General features: G+C 41.7%; 1 protein-coding gene across 2 annotated transcripts in view; it reads left to right on the top strand.

The window, feature by feature from the left end:
- Nucleotides 1-17,989, top strand: part of chst3a (carbohydrate (chondroitin 6) sulfotransferase 3a) — a 33,084-nt gene extending 15,095 nt beyond the window's left edge. The window contains exons 2-4 of one of the 2 annotated variants that reach the window (XM_061935437.1): nucleotides 8,747-8,898; nucleotides 9,005-9,547; nucleotides 17,079-17,989. In XM_061935437.1, the coding sequence (XP_061791421.1) occupies nucleotides 8,819-8,898; nucleotides 9,005-9,547; nucleotides 17,079-17,775 (1,320 nt within the window). In that variant the 5' untranslated portion in view covers nucleotides 8,747-8,818 and the 3' untranslated portion in view covers nucleotides 17,776-17,989. Of the gene's footprint in view, nucleotides 1-8,746; nucleotides 8,899-8,989; nucleotides 9,548-17,078 lie in introns of both variants that reach the window. The other variant, XM_061934892.1, reaches the window with a different exon arrangement.
- Nucleotides 17,990-25,321: the final 7,332 nt, after the last annotated feature.

Genomic DNA, 25,321 nt, shown 5'->3' with positions numbered 1-25,321 from the left:
TGCCATCTATGTCACGGCCCAGACGCACACCAGTGCGCAATCATCTGGGAGGAGAAGGAGACGAAACAGAAGAACGAGGAAGATACAGCCGTGGCGATGCCGACTACGAGTAAGATAAAAAAATAAAAAAATAAAAAATAAATAAATAAATAAAAATAAAAATATAAAAATAAAAATAAAAATAAAAATAAAAATAAAAATAAAAATAAAAATAAAAATAAATGATAAAAAAAATAAATAAAATAAAAATGAAGAAATACGCTTGTAAGTTCCAAGCCACAGCTGCAATTGGACCTGGATAGCCTCCGGGAAGAAGTAGTGGACTACCAAGTGCTTGGCAGTGAAGATCTTCCTCAGGAAGCAAAGATTGACCGGTTTTGGGCCATGCTAGGGAGAGATGGAAGATTCCAGACTCTAGCGCATTTGATGAAAGCACTTTTGTGCGTGCCACATAGCAATATATCATCAGAGAGGGTGTTCAGCATGGTTAGAAAAATAGTGACAGAGAATAGAACAAGGATGGACAGTTCAACCCTTAACTCAACAATGAGTAGATGAGTGTTATGTGTGTGTATATGTGTAAATAAATGAACACTGAAATTCAAGTATTGTATTTATTTACATATATATATATATATATATATATATATATATATATATATATATATATATATATATATATACATATATATATATATATATATATATATAGCTAGAATTCACTGAAAGTCAAGTATTTCATATATATATATATATATATATATATATATATATATATATATAAGAAATACTTGACACTTGGTGAATTCTAGCTGTAAATATACTCCTCCCCTCTTAACCACGCCCCCAGCCACGCCGCCGCCCCCAACCTCGCCCCCCGCCCCACCCCCGACTACACCCCTCCCCCTCCCACCCCCACCTCCCGAAATTGGAGATCTCAAGGTTGGCAAGTATGGTGTTCGATCAAATCACAATAATTCCTAAAGCTAAAGAAAGTTGTAAATAACTCAACAATGAAAAAAATTCCACCTGGGATTGGTATATGTTACATTTTAACGGCTACTAGTACAAATCTGTACTAACGGCACCGTTGCTTAATCGGTGCCAGAAGCAGTACTTCAAAGGAGCCATATGTAATACGCAGATATGCAGCCAAATCCTGCTCGATCGACCGAGCTACTCCAAGGAACTTTAAACTTCCACTGCCTCTTACTAGGGGTTGAAGTGCTGGGACCATAATAGCTGAATAGAAAAGCGTTTTGTCAATAACAAATCTTTAACCAACACATTTTACACAGAAATTAGGCTATTTTCAGGAAGAAGTACGTCATGTCACCGATTCTGTCCATAACTTTTATGGACAGAATCTCTAGGCGCAGTCAGGGCGTTGAGGTGATCCGGTTTGGTGGCTCCAGGATTAGGTCTCTGCTTTTTGCAGATGATGTGGTCCTGATGGCTTCATCTGGCCAGGATCTTCAGCTCTCACTGGACCGAGTGTGAAGCGACTGGGATGAGAATCAGCACCTCCAAGTCTGAGTCCATGGTTCTAGCCCGGAAAAGGGTGGAGTGCCATCTCCGGGTTGGGGAGGAGACCCTGCCCCAAGTGGAGGAGTTCAAGTACCTCAAAGTCTTGTTCACGAGTGAGGGAAGAGTGGATTGTGAGATCGACAGGCGGATCGGTGCGGCGTCTTCAGTAATGCAGACGCTGTATCGATCCGTTGTGGTGAAGAAGGAGCTGAGCCGGAAGGCAAAGCTCTCAATTTACCGTTCGATCTACGTTCCCATCCTCACCTATGGTCATGAGCTTTGGGTTATGACCACGGATCACGGGTACAAGCGGCCGAAATGAGTTTCCTCCGCCGGGTGGCGGGGCTCTCCCTTAGAGATAGGGTGAGAAGCTCTGCCACCAGGGAGCTCAAGGTAAAGCCGCTACTCCTCCACATCGAGAGGAGCCAGATGAGGTGGTTCGGGCATCTGGTCAGGATGCCACCCGAACGCCTCCCTAGGGAGGTGTTTAGGGCACGTCCGACCGGTAGGAGGCCACGGGGAAGACCCAGGACACGTTGGGAAGACTATGTCTCCCGGCTGGCCTGGGAACGCCTCGAGATCCCTCGGGAAGAGCTGGACGAAGTGGCTGGGGAGAGGGAAGTCTGGGCTTTCCTGCTTAGGCTGCTACCCTCGCGACCCGACCTCGGATAAGCGGAAGAAGATGGATGGATGGATGGAAGTACGTCTTGTCTGCGTACAATATCGCAACAAATGGCAATTATATGGTTATTGTCAGTACTATCAGAAAACAAAGACTAAAACAAACTACAATCAACGCTAGCAATGCTTATACAAGCTTAGCAGCCTAATGTACGCCCAAAACTAAAGAAGAGACATTTTATCAAGGTATGCCTTTATGAATGAGGAATTATTTTATCATGTGATTTGGCTGTCTCCATATGTTTCACATTGCCATGATTACAGCCGTGGTAATGTTAGAACCCATTTCCTCAGTGTATCAGTATATTGAGAACGAAATAGGCACTGAAACTACCCATTTCCACATAGGTTTTATTTTTCGAAAATATATTTTGCCCTGTCAGTTGGATTACACATCGACATACAGGCTAACGGGCATATATTTGCCCCATTAGCTTATATGTCGTTGTGTCATTGACTGGGCTAGCATGCTAAGTATTACACTAGGACCTAAGCACCATCACACTAAGCATGCGTTGCACGAATATACTAAAAATTGTATTTAAATTATCAAAAAACTTTCCGTTCTGAGTTCTCAATGAACAGACAAGAAGCTGTCTTTGTTGCACCAAGCCAAAGGCTTGGAAGATTTCGCTGTGGACGATGGAATATCGTCAAGACAATACTAGCTTTGTTAGACAAGATCATAGACTGTATTGGACTATATAGTTTACATACGAAATGCCCATTTCCATTTATTACAAGTAATAAGAAAACTTAAATGCCTTACTTACCTATCAAGGAGGAAATTAGCAAGTTTGGCGTCAGATGAAAACCTCTTCTCCGCCTTCAATCGTCTCCATCTTTCAAAGGAATACCCGATGCAAATCCTCGTTTTGTTCCTGGCTTTGTCATGAATAAGTGGAGAATCGTAACGACGCCTTTTAGATTTACTAAGGTCTGACATGTTTAGTAACTTTACCAGTGGCAGTAGCTCGACGAAGATGGCGGTGCGTAATTGACTTTCTAATTGGTCAAACGGTAGAGGGCGGAACATTGAAATGAAAACAATTACGATTAAGATTAAGATTTCGGGGCTGTGAATCTAATTTTGAAATGAGCATATCCCGGCTGATCTACTGTTATCAGTTATAAAGGTATTCGAAAAGAGCATGATTTATTAATGCCTTTTGACATATCAGGGCCATTTAATGATGACTTGATATGAAGTTATTACATATGGCTCCTTTAGGAAATGGAAACCATGCACATTTTTTTTTCAGTCATACTATTTTTTTTTTACCAATCTAATGTGCTAACATCTTTTAAAATTATTGTTTGTATGTTACAAGTGCAGTTGAATATATAGGAAACTTGCATTTCTAGGGTTTAGATATGTTGAACATTTATACTTACATGTGAAGTATTTTTGAAAAATACACAGAAAAAGGGTTGAAAACAGACTTAACACTGTAAGTTGTTACTACATTATTTTGATATAATAGAACGGTTAATGATCTCAAGTGGGTTGGTCTGAGGCAAAAAACTCCACGGCTGAAAATGAGTCCCAGTCTGGCCGTGGTGTGTCTGTGAAAGAGTGTTTGTGTTCATTTTGTGTTGAGCTCTTTAAAAAAAAATAAGCATAATGTTTGGCAAACAAACATTTGCATAAAGCAAACAAAGTCTCCAGTCCCATGTTGATAGTTTTAAAAACTTGAAAATGATCTGTCTCAGGTAGCCTAAACATGTTAAAGATAAAAACAACTTTTATGCATTTGTGATTAATCGTGATTAATTACAAGTTAATCGCGATTTTAAATATTTTAGACATTTGACAGCCCTGAGATTGACAACATTTTTTAGTAATGAATAGAACATATGATAGAATAGGTGGATATATTAAAATAATGACAAGTAAAGCAAAAACATGGCGAATAAATATATAAATACTGGAGTCAACATGTTGGCTGATTTACACAATTAATTATTCATTTTTGTATATAAATCAAACAAACACCTATTGGTAATGCTCAATGAATACAATGTATTGCCTATCACTTATGAATTTTGCATCATCTATGTTATTATTGCAGAGTTACCGTACATTTAGAACTATAAGGCACACTTAAAATATTTTCATTTATTCAAAAATCGACAGTGCGCCTTATAACCCGGTGGTCTTAATGTACGGCATAATTCTGGTTGTGCTTACCGACCTCAAAGCTATTTTATTTGGTACATGGTGTAAGTGTGACCAGTAGATGGCATTCACACATAAGAGATACGTGTAGACTGCAAGATGACGCCAGTAAACAACACCACAACTTTAAATGTTCCGTTGAGAATATAGAACATTACACACGACGCTCAAAAATCTGTCAAAATGTTTTTAGTACGACTTCGGTAAGCTATGAAACCGCACCGCTTGATGGATTGTCGGCGCATTAAACATACGAGTATTATTATGGTGCATGTATAAGGACCGCATCTGGTGTTTTGTTTGGCAATATTATGCAAAAACCCACTTTTCTTACCTTCTGGTACCTGCTGATGCGTATTTGGTGATCTGCATAAGTACTGAAAATTTGAGCGTGTCCGCCATTGCAGTCCGTACCGACGCCGTAGTCGATAAGCTTCTTCTTTTTCTCTACCTTCTTATGTGGCATTCATCAGTAGACTAGCTATGAAAGCGCTAAAACAAACCGGTGTAGTGAGTTTACATTATTCACCCAAGGAACTTTAATTAGAGGGTTCCGGTCGTACAGTTTTTCGCGGGACACATTTCCGGCGTTGTTGTTGTACGAGTGAGCCACGGATGAGAAGATGCTGCTCTGTTATTGATTGAAGTAAAGTCTGAATGTCATTAAAACAGTTAGCTCCATCTTTTGACACTTCTTCCACTCCCGTCCTTGCACGCTACACCGCTACAACAAAAGATGATGGGGAGAAGACGCTGTCGAAGGTGAGCCACGTAGGTAAGACCGCCCACAAAACAGCGCATCCTGAAAAAACGCTCAGAAAGCTACTTGAAAATGGTCTGTAAAACTAATCTATGCAACATTTTGACCAAAGAACCACCATCACATGTTATGTGGACCGCAAGATAGTGTTTTACATAAAAAAAAAAAATCATAATATGACCACTTTAATGCGCCTTAAAATAAACCATGCATAGACCCGCTCATCGGCAGTGGGCCTTTTAATCCGGTGCGCCCTATGGTCCGAAAAATACGGTAAACAATATCACTGCACGTATTTACATTGTCACACATAGTTTAACATATCCAAAAAGGAGCAGGAAGACGCAGAACTTTTCTATCTATCCATCCATCTAATAATGATGAATAAATTCACTTAAATAAAAATTATCAAGGAGTTGTAATCGAAATGAACAAATGCATATATACCTGATTTATTATTAAGGTTCAAAATTCTTCCCTGTACCCCTTTAATGCGCCTTATAATCCGGTGCGCCTTTTGCATGAAAATAGACCTGACTTGACCCGCTCATCGGCAGTGCGCCTTTTAATCGGGCCGGTATAGCTCGGTTGGTAGATTGGCCGTGCCAGCAACTTGAGGGTTCCAGGTTCGATCCCCGCTTCCGCCATCCTAGTCACTGCCGTTGTGTCCTTGGGCAAGACTATTTACTCATCTGCTCCCAGTGTAAATGTAACTTAGATATTGGGTTTCACTATGTAAAGCGCTATGAGTCACTAGAGAAAAAGCGCTATATAAATACAATTCACTTCACTTCGCTAATCCGGTGCACCCTGTGGTCTGAAAAATACCGAAATTGAATATCCTTGCCGTATAGCAACCCACAATGCCTTTTCGGTAACGGATTAACCACATGCAATAACACAATAACATCGAAAGCCCCTCCAAAAAACTGGATGTTCACCTTGCTATCGTTCATACTGCCTCTCTTGAATATTCCTGTTAGAATAATTATATATAAGTTATCACACAACTCTTATGCTTAAAGGCACATAACTTGTTATCTTCCACTGCAAGTTAGGAGTTGCCTCGCCGCAGCTGTTTGTGTTTTTCAGCCTGCTAACAGCCAAGGACGGGCCTCAAGTACCTCAACGAAGATAAGGCAACATCGGGCAGATAAAGCAGAGACCAGGGCGAAATCACGGGGCTCAGCACATTTCCATTCTGAATAATCACGTATTGCGTCTACTGGGGCTGCTTGGATAATATGTGACCCCTCCCTTTAGAGCAGGGGTCTCAGACACGAATTGGCCCGTGAGACGTTATTTTGGGGCGCCCACCTTAATATGAAAGTTTAATGTTAACGGGAGTTTTATATGAATGGCGCTTGACAACGTTGTGTTATTTGGGTCCAAAATGGCTCTTTCAACATTCTGGGTTGCCTACCCCTGCGTTAGTGGAAAAGCGGCAAATGAGTGAAAGCGACAGAGACGTTGCCATGGAGACGAGGGTTTTCTTACGTGCCTGGCTGCAGTCACACCGCGACACCTGTCCGTCAGTAATAACAGTCCCCGGTAACCTGGACCGATTCAAACCGTTATTTTTTTTTTTTTTAATTGTTTAATTTGCGCCTAGAAATTCTGTCCATAAAAGTTATGAACAGAATCGGTGACAAAGGGCAGCCATGGCGGAGTCCAACCCTCACTGGAAACGTGTCCGACTTACTACCGGCAATGCGGACCAAGCTCTGACACTGATCATACAGGGAGCGGACTGCCACAATCAGACAGTCCGATACCCCATACTCTCTGAGCACTCCCCACAGGACTTCCCGAGGGACACGGTCGAATGCCTTCTCCAAGTCCACAAAACACATGTAGACTGGTTGGGCAAACTCCCATGCACCCTCAAGGACCCTGCCGAGAGTATAGAGCTGGTCCACAGTTCCACGACCAGGACGAAAACCACACTGTTCCTCCTGAATCCGAGGTTCGACTATCCGGCGTAGCCTCCTCTCCAGTACACCAGTACACTTGAATTTCTAGGCGCAGTCAAGGCGTTGAGGGGATCTGGTTTGGTGGCTGCAGGATTAGGTCTCTGCTTTTTGCAGATGATGTGGTCCTGATGGCTTCATCTGGCCAGGATCTTCAGCTCTCACTGGATCGGTTCGCAGCTGAGTGTGAAGCGACTGGGATGAGAATCAGCACCTCCAAGTCCGAGTCCATGGTTCTCGCCCGGAAAAGGGTGGAGTGCCATCTCCGGGTTGGGGAGGAGATCTTGCCCCAAGTGGAGGAGTTCAAGTACCTCAGAGTCTTGTTCACGAGTGAGGGAAGAGTGGATCGTGAGATCGACAGGCGGATCGGTGCGGCGTCTTCAGTAATGCGGACGCTGTATCGATCCGTTGTGGTGAAGAAGGAGCTGAGCCGGAAGGCAAAGTTCTCAATTTACCGGTTGATCTACGTTCCCATCTCACCTATGGTCATGAGCTTTGGGTTATGACCGAAAGGACAAGATCACGGGTACAAGCGGCCGAAATGAGTTTCCTCCGCCGGGTGGCGGGGCTCTCCCTTAGAGATAGGGTGAGAAGCTCTGCCATCCGGGAGGAGCTCAAAGTAAAGCCGCTGCTCCTCCACATCGAGAGGAGCCAGATGAGGTGGTTCGGGCATCTGGTCAGGATGCCAGCCGAACGCCTCCCTAGGGAGGTGTTTAGGGCACGTCCGACCGGTAGGAGGCCGCGGGGAAGACCCAGGACACGTTGGGAAGACTATGTCTCCCGGCTGGCCTGGGAACGCCTCGGGGTCCCACAGGAAGAGCTGGACGAAGGGAAGTCTGGGCTTCCCTGCTTAGGCTGCTGCCCCCGCGACCCGACCTCAGATAAGCGGAAGAAGATGGATGGCTGGATGGATGTTTAATTTGCATTGCTTCATACGATGAACACTACATATATTTCTATATGACGCCGAATAACACTCCGAGAGCCGTCACTTTTTTGCGCTCGCTATCCCGGTACTTTCCCGGCTATTATCCGCCGACCGCCGTGTTGCTGTAGGGAGGAAAAGCGAAACGACACACATTGCGGAAATAACATTATTCTCCGTGCGTCGGCTAAATACAAATATATTCCTCAACCCCAAACATGTCTTTTTCAAAGCCTGCAGTGAAGAGAAAGGTTAGTGGTGAGAAAAGACAATTCCAGGAAAAGTGGGAGATTCTTTGTTGAGCACAGGGGCACTCCGACGTGTCTTATTTGCACAGAGAAAGTTGCGGTGCACAAGGAATACAATTTGAAACGTCATCGTACAACTAGACATGCTGAGGAGTATGCAAACATTTTTTTTTTAAGAAATCTTTTCTCGCGACCCAGCCTCACCCAGACTCTGCATCCAGTGGCCCCCAGGTGAATTGAGTTTGAAACCCCTGCTTTAGAAGGAGCCTGAGCGATGTAACTAGGGAACTCCTGAATAAGCGTGGTGGGAGACTGTAACTGAGTGTGCAGCTCCAGGCGTTCTCCTCATGAGCAAAATTGAAATCTGTCTCTGCTTGATTCCTTGCTTCTTGTTCTGTTTTAATAGATAGTTCGGTGCTTAAACCTGACAATTCCAATTGTTCATATTTGGTGCAGAATGAAGCTGCAGCCCTCGTATGAGAAGCCGCACACCGATCCCCTAGAATTGGAGTTGCCACGGCTCAAAAAATGAAGATCAAATATGCCATCGTCTTCATCTTTATCGTGGCTATGGTCATCATTGAAAAGGAAAGCAACATCCTATCGAGGTACTTGCATGAATGAAGCTGATGGTATCAAACATAACCTCAACTCTTTGTGGTCATTTGCTAATTGTTTTTTTTTTTTCATCTAATTCAGTTGGTTTCTCACCAGGGTGTCTGACAAGATGATGCAGAGGCAAACGCCCCAGCAGACGCCACAATCGCCGCTGGATTACGGCAACGCAACGCAAAATAGCCCGACCCCGTTCAAAATGCTGCTCTCGAACGTCAACGCTACGAAAGAGAGTGACTCCAATCAAACAGAGGAGCAGCATAAGGAAGAAGTTGAGGACCCGGTGGGCCCCGAAGACGATCGCAAGCACATCTTACTCATGGCCACCACAAGATCGGGGTCCTCGTTCGTGGGCGAGTTCTTCAACCAGCACGGCGAGAACACGTTCTACCTCTTTGAGCCCCTGTGGCATGTTGAACACATGCTGAGCGCCACCGCGGAGACCAACAACGGGAGCTTGATACCGGCAAACTACCGGGATGTACTCCGGGGCCTCTTCCTGTGTGATTTCTCTCCTCTGGAGAAGTTTATATCGCCGCCTCCCCAGAACCACGTGACCCCGTCGCTGTTCCGTAGAGAGTCGAGTTCGTCGCTGTGTGAGGAAAAGGTCTGCACTCCTGTCATCAAGGAGATTTTTGAGAGGTATGGCTGACTAGACAAAGGTTGTGCCCCTAACTATTGTAGTTTTTCCATGTTTAGACCGGGGGTCTCCAAACTATGGCCCGGATCCAGCCCGTCAGCGTCCAAAATTCAGGCCCGCGGGAAGTCCTAAGTTAAAAAAATAATAAAAAAATAATAATATATATATTTTTTTAATTATTATTTTTTTAATCTGTTATATCTTATCCATTTTCTGCGACTTGTTACTCTCGGTGTCTCCTAGCCGCTCAGGCAAATCATATTGTCTAAAAATGCATTTTCCCATCGATAACGTGACATCGGAATATATATATATATATATATATATATATATATATATATATATATATATATATATATATATATATGCAGAGGTGGGTAGAGTAGCCAGAAATTGTACTCAAGTAAGAGTACTGTTACTTTAGAGATTTATTACTCAAGTAAAAGTAAGGAGTAGTCACCCAAATATTTACTTGAGTAAAAGTAAAAAGTATGTTGTGAAAAAACTACTCAAGTACTGAGTAACTGATGAGTAACATACACACTCATATCATATATATATATATATATATATACATATATATATATATACTGTATATATATATATATATATATATATATATATATATATATATATATATATATATATATATACATAGATACATATACATTGATATATACAGTATATCATTCATATGTATTTATTTTGCTGTTTTTGTTTACATGTTAAAGGTGTTTTAATGAATATACATGCATGTTTAACACATATAGATTCCTTTCTTTCATGAAGACTAGAATATAAGTTGGTGTATTACCTGATTCTGATGACTTGCGTTGATTGTAATCAGACAGTAGTGATGATAACGTCCACGTTTTCAAATGGAGGAGAAGAAAAGTTCCTCCTTTCTGTCTAATACCACATGAAAGTTTCCAGCTTCTTATATACTTTACAAGAAATATATTGGCGTCAAACTCCGTAGCTTGCTAGCTTGTTTGCGCTGGCTTTCGGAGACTCTTGTTTTGAAAGCGCAAGCGCGATGGAGCGGCACTTTTATTGTGAAGACAGGAACGTCCTCATGTGCGGTCAGTCTTTAGGCTTTTGACAGGATGTACGGTTGAAATAAAAAAGTATATTTTTTTCCTTCACACTTTTGATTGATTGATTGGAACTTTTATTATTAGATTGCACAGTACAGTACACATTCCGTACAATTGACCACTAAATGGTAACACCCCAATAAGTTTTTCAACTTGTTTAAGTCAGGTCATGTGACCACCTGGCTCTGTTTGATTGGTCCAACGTCACCAATGACTGCATCTGATTGGTGGAACGAAGTGAAACGTCACCAGTAAGGCAGGCATTTTGAAGGTCTGTCTGACAGACCAAAACAAACAAAGCGTGCATTAACAGATCGATAAAAATTAGTAGCGAGTAGCGAGCTGAATATAGATAAAAGTAGCGGAGTAAAAGTAGCGTTCCTTCTCTATAAATATTCTTAAGTAAAAGTAAAAGTATGTTGCATTAAAACTACTCTTAGAAGTACAATTTATCCCAAAAGTTACTCAAGTAGATGTAACGGAGTAAATGTAGCGCGTTACTACCCTCTGTATATATGTATATATATACAGTATATATATATTCCGATGTCACGTTATCGATGGGAAAATGCATTTTTAGACAATATGATTTGCCTGAGCGGCTAGGAGACACCGAGAGTAACAAGTCGCAGAAAATTATAATAATTAAAATATATATATATTATTATTTATTTATTTTTTTGTATATATGTATATATATGTATATATATATATATATATATATATATATATATATATATATATATATATATATATATATATATATATATATATATATATATGTGTATATATATGTGTATATATGTATATATATATGTATATATATATATATATATATATATATATATTAGGGCTGCAACAACTAATCGATTAAATCGATTATAAAAATAGTTGGCGATTAATTTAGTCATAGATTCGTTGGATCTATGCTATGCGCATGCGCAGAGGCAATTGTTTTTATTTTATTTTATTTTTTTATTTTTTATTTTTTATTTTTTTATAAAATTATTATTTATAAACTGCAACATGTACAAACAGGTGAGAAACAATAATCAAAATAAGTATGGTGCCAGTATGCTGTTTTTTCTCAATAAAATACTGGAAAGGATAGAAATGTAGTTTGTCTCTTTTATCCGATTATTAATCGATTAATCGATGATCAAATTAATCGTTAGTTGCAGCCCTGATTTATATATATATATATATATATATATATATATATATATATATATATATATATATATATACATATATATATATATATATATATATACCGTATTTCTCGGACTATAAGTCGCAGTTTTATTCATAGTTTGGCCGGGGGTGCGACTTATACTCAGGAGCAACTTATGTGTGAAACTATTAACACATTACCGTAAAATATCAAATAATATTATTTAGCTCATTCACGTAAGAGACTAGACGTATAAGATTTAATGGGATTTAGCGATCAGGAGTGACAGATTGTTTGGTAAACGTATAGCATGTTCTATATGTTATAGTTATTTGAATGACTCTTACCATAATATGTTACGTTAACATACCAGGCACGTTCTCAGTTGGTTATTTATGCCTCATATATCTTACACTTATTCAGCCTGTTGTTCACTATTCTTTATTTATTTTAAATCGCCTTTCAAATGTCTATTCTTGGTGTTGGCTTTTATCAAATACATTTACCCCAAAAATGCGACTTATACTCCAGTGCGGCTTATATATGTTTTTTTCCTTCTTTATTATGCATTTACGGCAGGTGCGACTTATACTCCGGTGCAACTTATACTCCGAAAAATACGGTATATATATATATATATATATATATATATATATATATATATATATATATATATATATATATATATATATATATATATATATGTATGTATATATATATATATATATATATATATATATATATATATATATATATATATATATATATATTTATATATATATATATATATATATATACTAGAGATGCGCGGATGGCAATTATTTCATCCGCAACCGCATCAGAAAGTCGTCAACCATCCGCAATCCACCCGATCTAACATTTGATCAGAACCGCATCCGCCCGCACCCGCCCGTTGTTATGTATCTAATATAGACGATGCAAGGCATTAGTGAGGTTATAAAGCTTTTGCCTGTTAAAGAAAGGAGACTGATCCAATGCAGCACAGACATTCGCCTGCCACGCTGTCACGACCCAGACGCACACCAGTGCGCAATCATATGGGAGCCGCGCTGAGCGCACCTCCAAGCGCATCTCGCTGCCGGCGACGGCCGGGTATGGGCCCAACGCTCCAGCGCCATCCATTTTCAGGGCTAGTTGATTCGGCAGGTGGGTTGTTACACACTCCTTAGCGGGTTCCAACTTCCATGGCCACCGTCCTAGCTGCTGTCTATATCAACCATGGTGAGCCCCACCCCTTTCGTGAGCGCACTGCGCGCGGAGTGACCCCTGTTACGCGCCCCCGGCAACAGGGGTGGCGGGCAGGTAAGCTGCGCAGGCGGAGCGCGCGGAGTGACCCCTGTTACGAGCCCCCGGCCACGGGGGTGGCGGGCAGGTAAGCTGCTTACCTGCTGCGCGTGACGCCGGCCGCGGCGAAGGCGGACGAGGCGGGGTGTCGGTGCGGTGGGCGCGGTGGTGACCCTGGACGTGCGTCGGGCCCTTCTCGCGGATCGCCTCAGCTACGGCTCCCGGTGGGGCCCTCTCGGGGGAAGGGGCCTCGGTCCCGGACCCCGGCGAGGCGTCCCTTCTCCGCTCCGTAAAAGTGTCCATCTCTTTTTTTTTTTCTTCTGTTGTGGCATATGCAGCAGGTGCCTGCTCGTTTTTCGTATGTGGGTAACAACATTTAACTATGTATATATATTTCCGAATTGGTTTAACTGCCACCCGCCTGAATCTATTTAAAATCTATTTTTTTTTTATTTCAACCACCCGACCCGACCCGACCCGACCCGCGGATAAAATCTAATTTTCTTTAATTTCATCCGCCCGATCCGCGGATAATCCACGGACTCCGCGGTTGTGCCCGCAAACCGCGCATCTCTAATATATACATACATACATACATACATACATACATACATACATACATACATACATACATATATATATATATATATATATATATATATATATATATATATATATATATATATATATATATATATATATGTATATATATATATATATATATATATATATTATTTTGCCTTTGTAAAGTACAAAGAAGAAGAATTATGAGAAATACTTTCAACCTTATTGAAAATAAGATATTCTTCATCTCAGTATATTAATAATGACTGAATTAATTAATTGCATATTACAAAACTGTTGTATATACTAATTCACAGATATTTTATTATAAAAAGGTCAGTAAATGATGTGTATATTTGTAAACGCTATGAAGTGGGAAAAGGGTAGGATTAAATAAGCTTTACTTCTTCCTACTCCTGTAAAGTGAAATGATATGAAACTGGGATGTATTATACTGTAAGTGTGTTCATGTTCCAAATAAACTAAAGAAATAAAGAAAGCACTAGTTTATTAGACAGACTTGCAAACTCTGTCGCGGTGTAGGCTACAAGATAACGTTAACGTTATCAGACACATACAAAAAGGCTCACGTTAACAATACCGTTAGCCACTGACTATGCTTAGGTAACATTACTGCAGTCCTGGTTGACATAAGAGGTAACGTTACTACAAGTGAGCCGATATGGAAATTAACCGTTAACAGTTTAACGTTAGTTACTCACCGGCGTCACCGCCACTGTAGCTGGGACTTGGGCAACATAACTTTCAGGTTATGCGCAGCCTGAACATGTTTCAACATGCTTGTTGTGCTCCTCCCCTTACACGAGAGCGAAGCCTGGCAATAATTGCATATTGCCACTTCCTCTTTTTTTTTTTTGGTGAAATGAAACCATGCGTTGGAGTGCTTTTTCCGGTCCATTTTTTTCCTGCTTTCCCTATCTGCGCCTAATGACTGAGCTACCTGACGTCATTTCTTGTGATGTCCCACGGGGCATTTCTTGTCGGGACGGGATTCGTTCCCAGGGATTCGAATAAAGAACCAATTCTTTTTATTTACTATAGTGGTCTCGATAACGGGTACCGGTTCTCAAAAAGGGATTCAAGTCCGAGGACTCGGTTCTTTTCTTATCGAACAACCGGGAAAACCGGTTTCGAGCATCATCCCTACTCAAGAGCGACTTATGTGTGAAATTATTAACACATTACCGTAAAATATCAAATAATATTATTTAGCTCATTCACGTAAGAGACTAGACGTATAAGATTTCATGGGATTTAGCGATTAAGAGTGACGGATTGTTTGGTAAACGTATAGCATGTTCTATATGTTATAGTTATTTGAATGACTCTTACCATAATATGTTACGTTAACATACCAGGCACGTTCTCAGTTGGTTATTTATGCCTCATATAACGTACACTTATTCAGCCTGTTGTTCACTATTCTTTATTTATTTTAAATTGCCTTTCAAATGTCTATTCTTGGCATACTTGCCAACCCTCCCGGATTTTCCAGGAGACTCCCGAAATTCAGCGCCTCTCCCGAAAACCTCCCGGGACAAATTTTCTCCCGAAAATCTCCCGAAATTCAGGCGGAGCTGGAGGCCACGCCCCTTCCTGCTCCATGCGGACCTGAGTGACGTGTCGACAGCCTGTTTTCACGTCCGCTTTCCCACAATATAAACAGCGTGCCTGCCCAATGACGTTATAACTGTTGAATGATCGAGGGCGAGTTCTTGGTTTCTTATGTGGGTTTATTGTTAGGCAGTTTCATTAACGTCCTCCCAGCGCGGCAACAACACACAACAACAGCAGTCACGTTTTCGTCTACCGTAAAGCAGTTTGTCTGCCGTAAACAGCAATGTTGTGACACTCTTAAACAGGACAATACTGCCATCTACTGTGCATGCATATGTGACAATAACATCCAGGGCTTTTAGAGAGTGCAGTGCACAACTGCGCACACAACAAGGAGACGAAGCAGAATGCATCATCAGAGAGGGTGTTCAGCATGGTTAGAAAAATAGTGACAGAGAATAGAACAAGGATGGACAATTCAACCCTTAACTCAACAATGAGTAGATGAGTGTTATGTGTGTGTATATGTGTAAATAAATGAACACTGAAATTCAAGTATTTATATATATATATATATATATATATATATATATATATATATATATATATATATATATATATATATATATATATATATATATATATATATATATATATATATATATTGTCGGAGGCAGATATTTACATATATCCATATTTAAGTGGTACTTCTTTACTTTCATAGTCATATTACAAGGCACCTAGTGTTCTTCCTGTTGTGTCAACCTTTATTTTGTGGTATGCAGGGAGTAGACATAACTCCTTTCTCTTATCTGTTCCTGTGCCCAGCTGAGGAGGACAATGGGTATGTGTTCGGGCTGGAGGAAGAGACAACAAGGGTGGGAGGAAGAGACACTTTATAGATGAGAAGGTTTCCGTATTTTAGATTAGATCATTTTAGCTGCGCTAGGGAACGCTTGCTGTACTGGATTGGTCTCACGTTTATTTTCAAAGCTTTGAAAATAAATCACAATATACCCATTCTGTCTGGTGGTCAGCTTATGTGTCATCAAAAGAACTTGGGAGTGACCAGCAACTTAAATTCCCTGGGAGGAACATCTGGTCCTAACGCAACAATTTATATATATACAGTATATATATATATATATATATATATATATATATATATATATATATATATATATATATATATATATATATATATATATATATATATATATATATATAATAAAATAAATATATATATATATATATAACTAGAATTCACTGAAAGTCAAGTATTTCTTATATATATACATATATATGAAGTACTTGACTTGGTGAATTCTAGCTGTAAATATACTCCTCCCCTCTTAACCACGCCCCCCACCCCCGCCCCCACCTCCCGAAATCGGAGGTCTCGAGGTTGGCTAGTATGATTCTTGGTGTTGGGTTTTATCAAATACATTTCCCCAAAAAATGCGACTTATACTCCAGTGCGACTTATATATGTTTTTTTCCTTCTTTATACTGCATTTTCGGCCGGTGCGGCTTATACTCCGTAGCGACTTATACTCCGAAAAATACGGTACATAATGTGTTGCCTTCATTATAACGCTTAAATGAGGCTTTTAACTTTTTGCGTCTCCAGACAGATTCGTTTTTTGTATTTTTGGTCCAATATGGCTCTTTCAACATGTTGGGTTTTAATACACACAAATCTTTAGTAGATCAGTGTACACTGACTACTCTAAAATATATTCCTATTTATTTCCACAGTATTATCCTTTGAGGGTTTACTCACTTACACTGTACATATCGTTGTTTTTGCTGTAGGTATCGCTGCAAAAACCGCCGCTGTGGTCCGCTCAACCTGACCCTCGCTTCACAGTCCTGCCTTTCCAAACAACACCACGCCATCAAGACTGTGCGCGTCCACCAGTGGGAAACCCTGCGGCCTCTGGTGGAGGACCCTCGCCTGAACGTTAAAATAATCCAGCTGGTCCGAGACCCACGCGCCATATTAGCGTCACGTATGGTGGCTTTCTCCTCCAAGTACAAAACGTGGAAGGCCCTGATGCAGAGCGGCCGCGTGCCCGAGAACGACGACGAGGTGAAGCGGCTGCAGGGAAACTGTGAAAATATCAGATGGTCCGCCGAGCTGGGGCTGAGCCGACCTCGCTGGTTGAGGAGACGCTACATGTTGGTACGCTACGAGGACATCGCCCGGTACCCCATGCAGAAAGCCGAGGAGATGTACCGGTTCACTGGCATCCCCTTCAGTCCCCGAGCCCGGGAGTGGATTCTGAAGAACACCCAGACTACAGAGGGAGACAGCGGAATCTACTCCACCCAGAAAAACTCCTCGGAGCAGGCGGAAAAATGGAGGTTCAGCATTCATTTCACGCTGGCTCAGATGGTGCAGCGACTGTGCGGACCCACCATGAAGCTGTTTGGCTACAAGTTTGTGGACGACGCAAAGACGCTGCTCAATAAGTCCATCAGTTTGCTGGAAGACAAGACGTTTCACTAAAACATGAGGGTGTGAGTGACGCTGGGGAGCCATGAGAAGCCTTCATTGCACGGACCAAAATGTACAGTCGTGGTCAAAAGTTGACATACACTTGTAAAGAACATCATGTCATGGCTGTCTTGAGTTTACAATCATTTCTACAACTCTTATTTGTTTGTGATAGAGTGATTGGAGCACATACTTGTTGGTCACCAACACTTTTATAAATGTATTATCCATCTTCTTCCGCTTATCCGAGGTCGGGTCGCAGGGGCAGCAGCCTATGCAGGGAAGCCCGGACTTCCCTCTCCCCAGCCACTTCGTCCAGCTCTTCCCGGGGGATCCCGAGGCGTTCCCAGGCCAGCCGGGAGACATAGTCTTTCCAACGTGTCCTGGGTCTTCCCCGTGGCCTCCTACCGGTTGGACGTACCCTAAACACCTCCCTAGGGAGGCGTTCGGGTGGCATCCTGACCAGAACCCGAACCACCTCATCTGGCTCCTCTCGATGTGGAGGAGCAGCGGCTTTACTTTGAGCTCCTCCCGGATGACAGAGCTCCTCACCCTATCTCTAAGGGAGAGCCCCGCCACCCGGCGGAGGAAACTCATTTCGGCCGCTTGTACCCGTGATCTTGTCCTTTCGGTCATAACCCAAAGCTCATGACCATAGGTGAGGATGGGAACGTAGATTGAGAGCTTTGCCTTCCGGCTCAGCTCCTTCTTCACCACAACGGATCGATACAGCGCCCGCATTACTGAAGACGCCGCACCGATCGATCCACTCTTCCCTCACTCGTGAACAAGACTCCGAGGTACTTGAACTCCTCCACTTGGGGCAGGGTCTCCTCCTCAACCCGGAGATGGCACTCCACCCTTTTCCGGGCTAGAACCAACTCGGACTTGGAGGTGCTGATTCTCATCCCAGTCGCTTCACACTCAGCTGCGAACCGATCCAGTGAGAGCTGAAGATCCTGGCCATGAATTTATTATGGGTCTACTGAAAATGTGAGCAAATCTGCTGGGTCAAAAGTATACATACAGCATTTGGTTACATGTCCCTTGGGAAGTTTCACTGCAATAAGGCGCTTTTGGTAGCCATCCACAAGCTTCTGGTTGAATTTTCAAACCACTCCTCTTGACAAAATTGGTGTGGTTCAGCTAAAGTTGTTGGTTCTCTGACATGGACTTGTTTCTTCAGCATTGTCCACACATTTTTGGGAAGGCCATTCCAAAAACTTAATTCTAGCCTGATTTAAGTTAAAAGTTAAAGTTAAAGTACCAATGATTGTCACACACACACTAGGTGTGGCAAAATTATTCTCTGCATTTGACCCATCACCCTTGATCACCCCCTGGGAGGTGAGGGGAGCAGTGGGCAGCAGCGGTGGCCGCGCCCGGGAATCATTTTGGTGATTTAGCCATTCCTATTTGAACATCAAATATGTTGTCTTTGTAGCATATTCAACTGAATATGGGTTGAAAAGGATTTGCAAATCATTGTATTCCGTTTATATTTACATCTAACACAATTTCCCAACTCATATGGAAACGGGGTTTGTATAACAGAGTTGGTCACATTTTCAGTAGACCCATAATAAATTCATAAAAGAACCAAACTTCATGAATGTTTTTTTTGTGACCAACAAGTATGTGCTCCAATCACTCTATCACAAAAAAATAAGAGTTGTAGAAATGATTAGAAACTCAAGACAGTCATGACATTATGTTCTTTACAAGTGTATGTAAACTTTTGACCATGACTGTATTTGTCACATTTTGCCTGTTAATCACTGCCTACAAGCCAAGTGCCTTGTGAATGGTAAATAACATATTTATTTGTGTACTTTATACAAGCCTGATTCAAGTCTCAGCTTCGTGTCCTTGCATTGAAAAGTATCTTTTGAAGAGATTTTTTTAATTATATTTAGACTTGCAGGGGTTGACTCCTGTTGCCGTGTAAGATTGTTTGTTTTGTGTGTCAATATTTATGCTCATGCTGTGATCGACCTGCCCTAGAAAACAAATAGAAGGATGTGCTCTGTCTGTCTGTCGGCTTCCACTCAGGTAAAGTGATTTTTAGCGATGAGTCCAAATGCCGTTTCACGGAAGGATCATGTGTTACACCGTTACGAAATACGAAGTCTTTGTAAAGGATTTCTAGAATATTAAAGATCATGTTGTGCAGATTTTTGTTCAAAGACATTCTTTTTTATGAAGTCGTTTACGTTGCAGGAAAATATTGACGTTTGTGTCGAATGTGAAGAAAATGGGTCAGATAGGATAGTTTTATGTACCGTATTTTTCGGACTATAAGGCGCAGTTAAAATCCCTTTTTGTTCCTCAAAAATCGACAGTGCACCTTATAACCCGGTGCGCCTAATGTAGGGATGATGTTTGATAAGAAATTATCCAGTTCGAGCCCATTATCGAATCCTCTTATCGAACCGATTCCTTATCGATTCTCTTATCGAATCCAGATAGGTTGTTGTATATGGAAAAAACAACAACAATATTTGTTTTAAAAAAAGCTCACTTTTATTTTATAAGAAAAAAATATAATAAAATGAATAAATAAATATTGACTGTTACCCCCTAAAAAAAAAAAAAAAAAAATATTGACTGTTGTTACCCAAAGTATATTAAGTGGGATTTTTCAGAAAAACAAATATATACAGTAACACAAAAACAACCTGTCTCTGTGATCACTATAGGTGAGGGGTCGGCAACCTTTACCAGTCAAAGAGCCATTTTGACCAGTTTCACAAATTATAGAAAACAATGGGAGCCGCAAACATTTTTTGAAATTTTAAATGAAATAACACTGCATTCAATTTTTTTTTTGCTTTGTGCTATGTATAAACCAGGGGTCTCAGACATGCTGCCCACACCTTTATGTGGAATTTGAAAGCTGGTGCGGAACGCGGGTTTTAAATGAATGGCGTTTGTCAGCGTCATGCGTGCCGTGATGGTACAGCATATAGCACCCACTTCAACCAGCGTGCCTGATCAGCCACACGTTGAATGGGGCTTCCGCTTGCTCACGTAGGTGACAGCAAGGCATACTTGGTCAACAACCACACAGGTCACACTGACGGTGGCGGTATAAAAAACAACTTTAACACTCTTACTAATAATGCGCCACACTGTGAACCCACACCAAACAAGAATGACAAACAAATTTCGGGAGAACATCTGCACCGTAACACAACATAAACACAACAGGACAAATACCCAGAATCCCATGCAGCCCTAACTCTTCCGGGATACATTATACACCCACGCCCCCCCACCAAACCCCGCCCACCTCAACCGACGCACAGAGAGAAAGAGAGGGGGGGGGGGGGGGGGGGGGGTTGATGTGTGAGGGAGCAGGGTTGGGGTGGAGGCGGGGTTTGGTGGTAGTAAGGGTGTATAATGTAGCCCGGAAGATTCAGGACTGCATGGGATTCTGGGTGTTTGTTCTGTTGTGTTTATGTTGTGTTAAGGTGCAGATGTTCTCCCGAAATGTGTTTGTCATTCGTGTTTGGTTTTGGTTCAAAGTGTGGTGCATTATTAGTAAGAGTGTTAAAGTTGTTTTATATGCTCACCGTCAGTGTAACCTGTGTGGCTGTTGACCAAGTATGCCTTGCTGTCACATATGTGTGCAAGCAGAAGATGTATTTTGTATAACAAGTGTTGTGCTGGCACGCTGTTAATACAGATTGTAGAGGGTGCCAAATGTTGTACCATCATGGCACGCCCTTATTATAGCCATAAGGGTGAAAATCGGTGAATATTAATCCCGGGAGTTTTCTGCGAGAAGCACTGAATTCCGGAAGTCTCACGGGAAAATTGGGGGGTTCAGCAAGTAATCAGAGTGATCAAAGAGCCGCATGCGGCTCCGGAGCCGCGGGTTGCCGACCCCTGCTATAGGTGAATAGCCATGTCTTGAGGCGTTTTTTCCGGTCCATTATTTTTGCTGCTTGTGTGACATCAGAGGAAATGACGTAGCTCAGTCATTAGACTGAGCTACGTCATTTCCTCTGATGTCCCACAGGGCATTTCTTGTGGGACGGGATTCGTTCCCAAGGATTCGAATTAAGAACCAACTCTTTTTCTTTACTATAGTGGCCTCAATAATGGGAAACGGTTCTCAAAAAGGGATTCGAATCCATGGAATCGGTTCTTTTCTTATCGAACGGTTCTTTTCTTATCGAACAACCGGGAGAACCGCTTTCGAACATCATCCCTAGCCTAATGTACGGAATAATTCTGTTTGTGCTCACTGACCTCGAAGCAATTTTATTTGGTACATGGTGTCATGATAAGTGTGACCAGTAGATGGCAGTCAAACATAAGAGATACATGTAGACTGCAATATGACTCAAGGAAACACCAACATTTTATATGTTCCATTGAAAATATAGAACGTTACACACGGCGCTCAAAAATCTATCAACATGTTTTAGTACGACTTTGGTAAGCTATGAAGCTTGATGGATCGTACTGTGCTTCAACATACGAGTATTATTACGGTGTGTGTATAAGGTTAAGACATATTATCTGGCGTTTTGTTCCGCAATATTATGCAAAATAAACTTTTCTTACCTTCTGGTACCTGCTGATCTGTATTTGGGATCTGCATAAGTCCAGAAAAGTTGCGCGTGTCCGCCTTTGTAGTCCGTGCCGACGCCGTAGTCGATAATATTCTTCTTTTTCTCTATCTTCTTGTTATGGGAACATTTATTTAATGCACCCTTTAATTTGGTGCGCCTTTTGTATGAAAATAGACCTGACGAGACCCACTCATCGGTGCGCCCTATGGTCCGAAAAGTACGGTAGTCGTTTCTTTTCACAAAAAATTTGACTTTTAGCTGTGTAGAATGTGAACAGCAGTGTTAATATTTGGTTACATGTCCTTTGGCAAGTTTCACAGCAATAAGGTGCTTTTTGGTAGCCATCCACAAGCTTCTGGTTGAGTTTTTGACCACTCTTCTTGACAAAAATTGGTGCAGTTCAGCTAAATTTGTTGGTTTTCTGACATGGACTTGTTTCTTCAGCATTGTCCACACGTTTAAGTCAGGACTTTGGGAAGGCCATTCTAAAACCTTAATTCTCGCCTGATTTGGCCATTCCTTTACCACTTTTGACATGTGTTTGGGGTCATTGTCCTGTTGGAACAACCAACTGCGCCAGAGACCCAACCTCCGGGCTGATGATTTTAGGTTGACCTGAAGAATCTGGAGGTAATCCTCCTTTTTCATTGTCCCATTTACTCTCTGTAAAGCACCAGTTCCACTGGCAGCAAAACAGGCCCAGAGCATAATACTACCACCACCATGCTTGACGGTAGGTGTGGTGTTCCTGGGATTAAAGGCCTCACCTTTTCACTCCTAATTAAACCCATAATACATTCATAAAATAACCAAACTTCATGATTTTTTTTTTGTGACCAACAAGTATGTGCTCCAATCACTCTGTCACAAAAAAATAAGAGTTGTTGAAATGATTGGAAACTTAAGACAGCCATGATATTATGTTCTTTACAAGTGTATGTAAACTTTTGACCATGACTGTACAATATACTCCATGCCTTTATGATTTATGAGATTCATAGGCCAAAAGGCCAATAGGCTATAACGTGTACTATGCCTTTAAGTCAAAGCCAGGTGCTGAGGCGTTAACTGTTCCTCTTGACGGCTTATGAAGGTATCCACTGTGACTCTGCATCAATTGCTGCATTGTGTCCACTTTGGCTCGGGCTCAGCTCAAATTGCCGTACAGCTCGTGAAAAAAGGACATACATTCTGGGTGCGTATATGTTTGGGCCTCTACTATCCCCCGGCCTCTAGATGGTGAACATGAAAGCATTGCAACAAGTGTGTCTTGAGGTGCCCCGGGGGTCACAAGGAAGTATTTAAACAGCAAAATGTGTACAGTTGAAGTAACAAGGGAGCCATACAGTTGACTCTTTCAGGCGTTTACAGAGACCTGAATCATTTTTTTTTTTTTTTTGCCAATGACTTTTTTTCCATTAATGTTAGTAGAAGTATAAGCGGCCCTTGTTGTGTAAAGTGAAGTATATTTATATAGCGCTTTTTCTCTAGTGACTCAAAGCGCTTTACAGGACTGTCTCAGAAAATTTGAATATTGTGATAAAGTTCTTTATTTTCTGTAATGCAATTAAAAATCTAAAATGTCATACATTCTGGATTCATTACACATCAACTATAATATTGCAAGCCTTTTATTATTTTAATATTGCTGATTATGGCATACAGCTTAAGAAAACTCAAAAATCCTATCTCAAAAAATTAGAATATTTCCTCAGACCAAGTAAAAAATATATATTTATAACAGCAAAACAAAATCAAACATTTGAAAATGTCAATTAATGCACTCAGTACTTGGTTGGGAATCCTGTTGCACGGATTACTGCATCAATGCGGCGTGGCATGGAGGCAATCATCCTGTGGCATTGCTGAGGTGTTATGGATGCCCAGGATGCTTCAATAGCGGCCTTTAGCTCATCTGCATTATTGGGTCTGGTGTCTTTCAGCTTCTTCTTCACAATACCCCACAAATTCTCTATGCGGTTCAGGTCTGGGGAGTTGGCAGGCCAATCGAGGACAGTAATGCCATGGTCAGTACACCAGTTACTGGTGGTTTTGGCACTGTGGGCAGGTGCCAGATCATGCTGGAAAATGAAATCATCATCTCCATAGAGCTTTTCAACTGATGGAAGCATGCAGTGCTCTAAAATCTCTTGGTACACAGCTGCATTGACTCTGGACTTGATGAAACATAGTGGACCAACACCAGCAGCTAACATGGCTCCCCAAACCATTGCTGACTGTGGGAACTTCACACTGGATTTCAAGCAACTTGGATTTTGCTCCTCTCCAGCCTTCCTCCAGACTCTAGCGCCTTGACTTCCAAATTAAATACAAAACTTGCTTTTGTCTGAAAACAGGACTCTGGACCACTCTGCAACTGTCCAGTGCTTCTTTTTCATAGCCCAAGTCAGACTCTTCTAGAGATTTTAGAGCACTACATGCTTCCCATCTGTTGAAAAACTCTATGGAGATGATGATTTCATTTTCCAGCATGATCTGGCACCTGCCCACAGTGCCAAAACCACCAGTAACTGGTGTACTGACCATGGCATTACTGTCCTCGATTGGCCTGCCAACTCCCCTGACCTGAACCCCATAGATAATTTGTGGGGTATTGTGAAGAAGAAGCTGAAAGACACCAGATCCAATAATGCAAATGAGCTAAAAGCCGCTATTGAAGCATCCTGGGCATCCAAAACACCTCAGAAATTCCACAGGCTGATTGCCTCCATGCCACGCCGCATTGATGCAGTAATCAGTAATCCCTCTCCCCAGCCACTTCGTCCAGCTCCTCCCAGGGGATCCCGAGGCGTTCCCAGGCCAGCCAGGAGACATAGTCTTCCCAACGTGTCCTTGGTCTTCACTGTGGCCTCCTACCGGTCAGACGTGCCCGAAACACCTCCCTAGGGAGGCGTTTGGGTGGCAACCTGACCAGATGCCCGAACCACCTCATCTGGCTCTTCTCGATGTGGAGG

This window comes from Nerophis lumbriciformis, linkage group LG02 (genome assembly GCF_033978685.3).
Source record: "Nerophis lumbriciformis linkage group LG02, RoL_Nlum_v2.1, whole genome shotgun sequence".
Lineage (NCBI taxonomy): Eukaryota > Metazoa > Chordata > Actinopteri > Syngnathiformes > Syngnathidae > Nerophis > Nerophis lumbriciformis.
The sequence above is the reverse complement of the archived record's forward strand: the minus strand, read 5'-3'. Positions and strand labels throughout refer to the sequence as shown.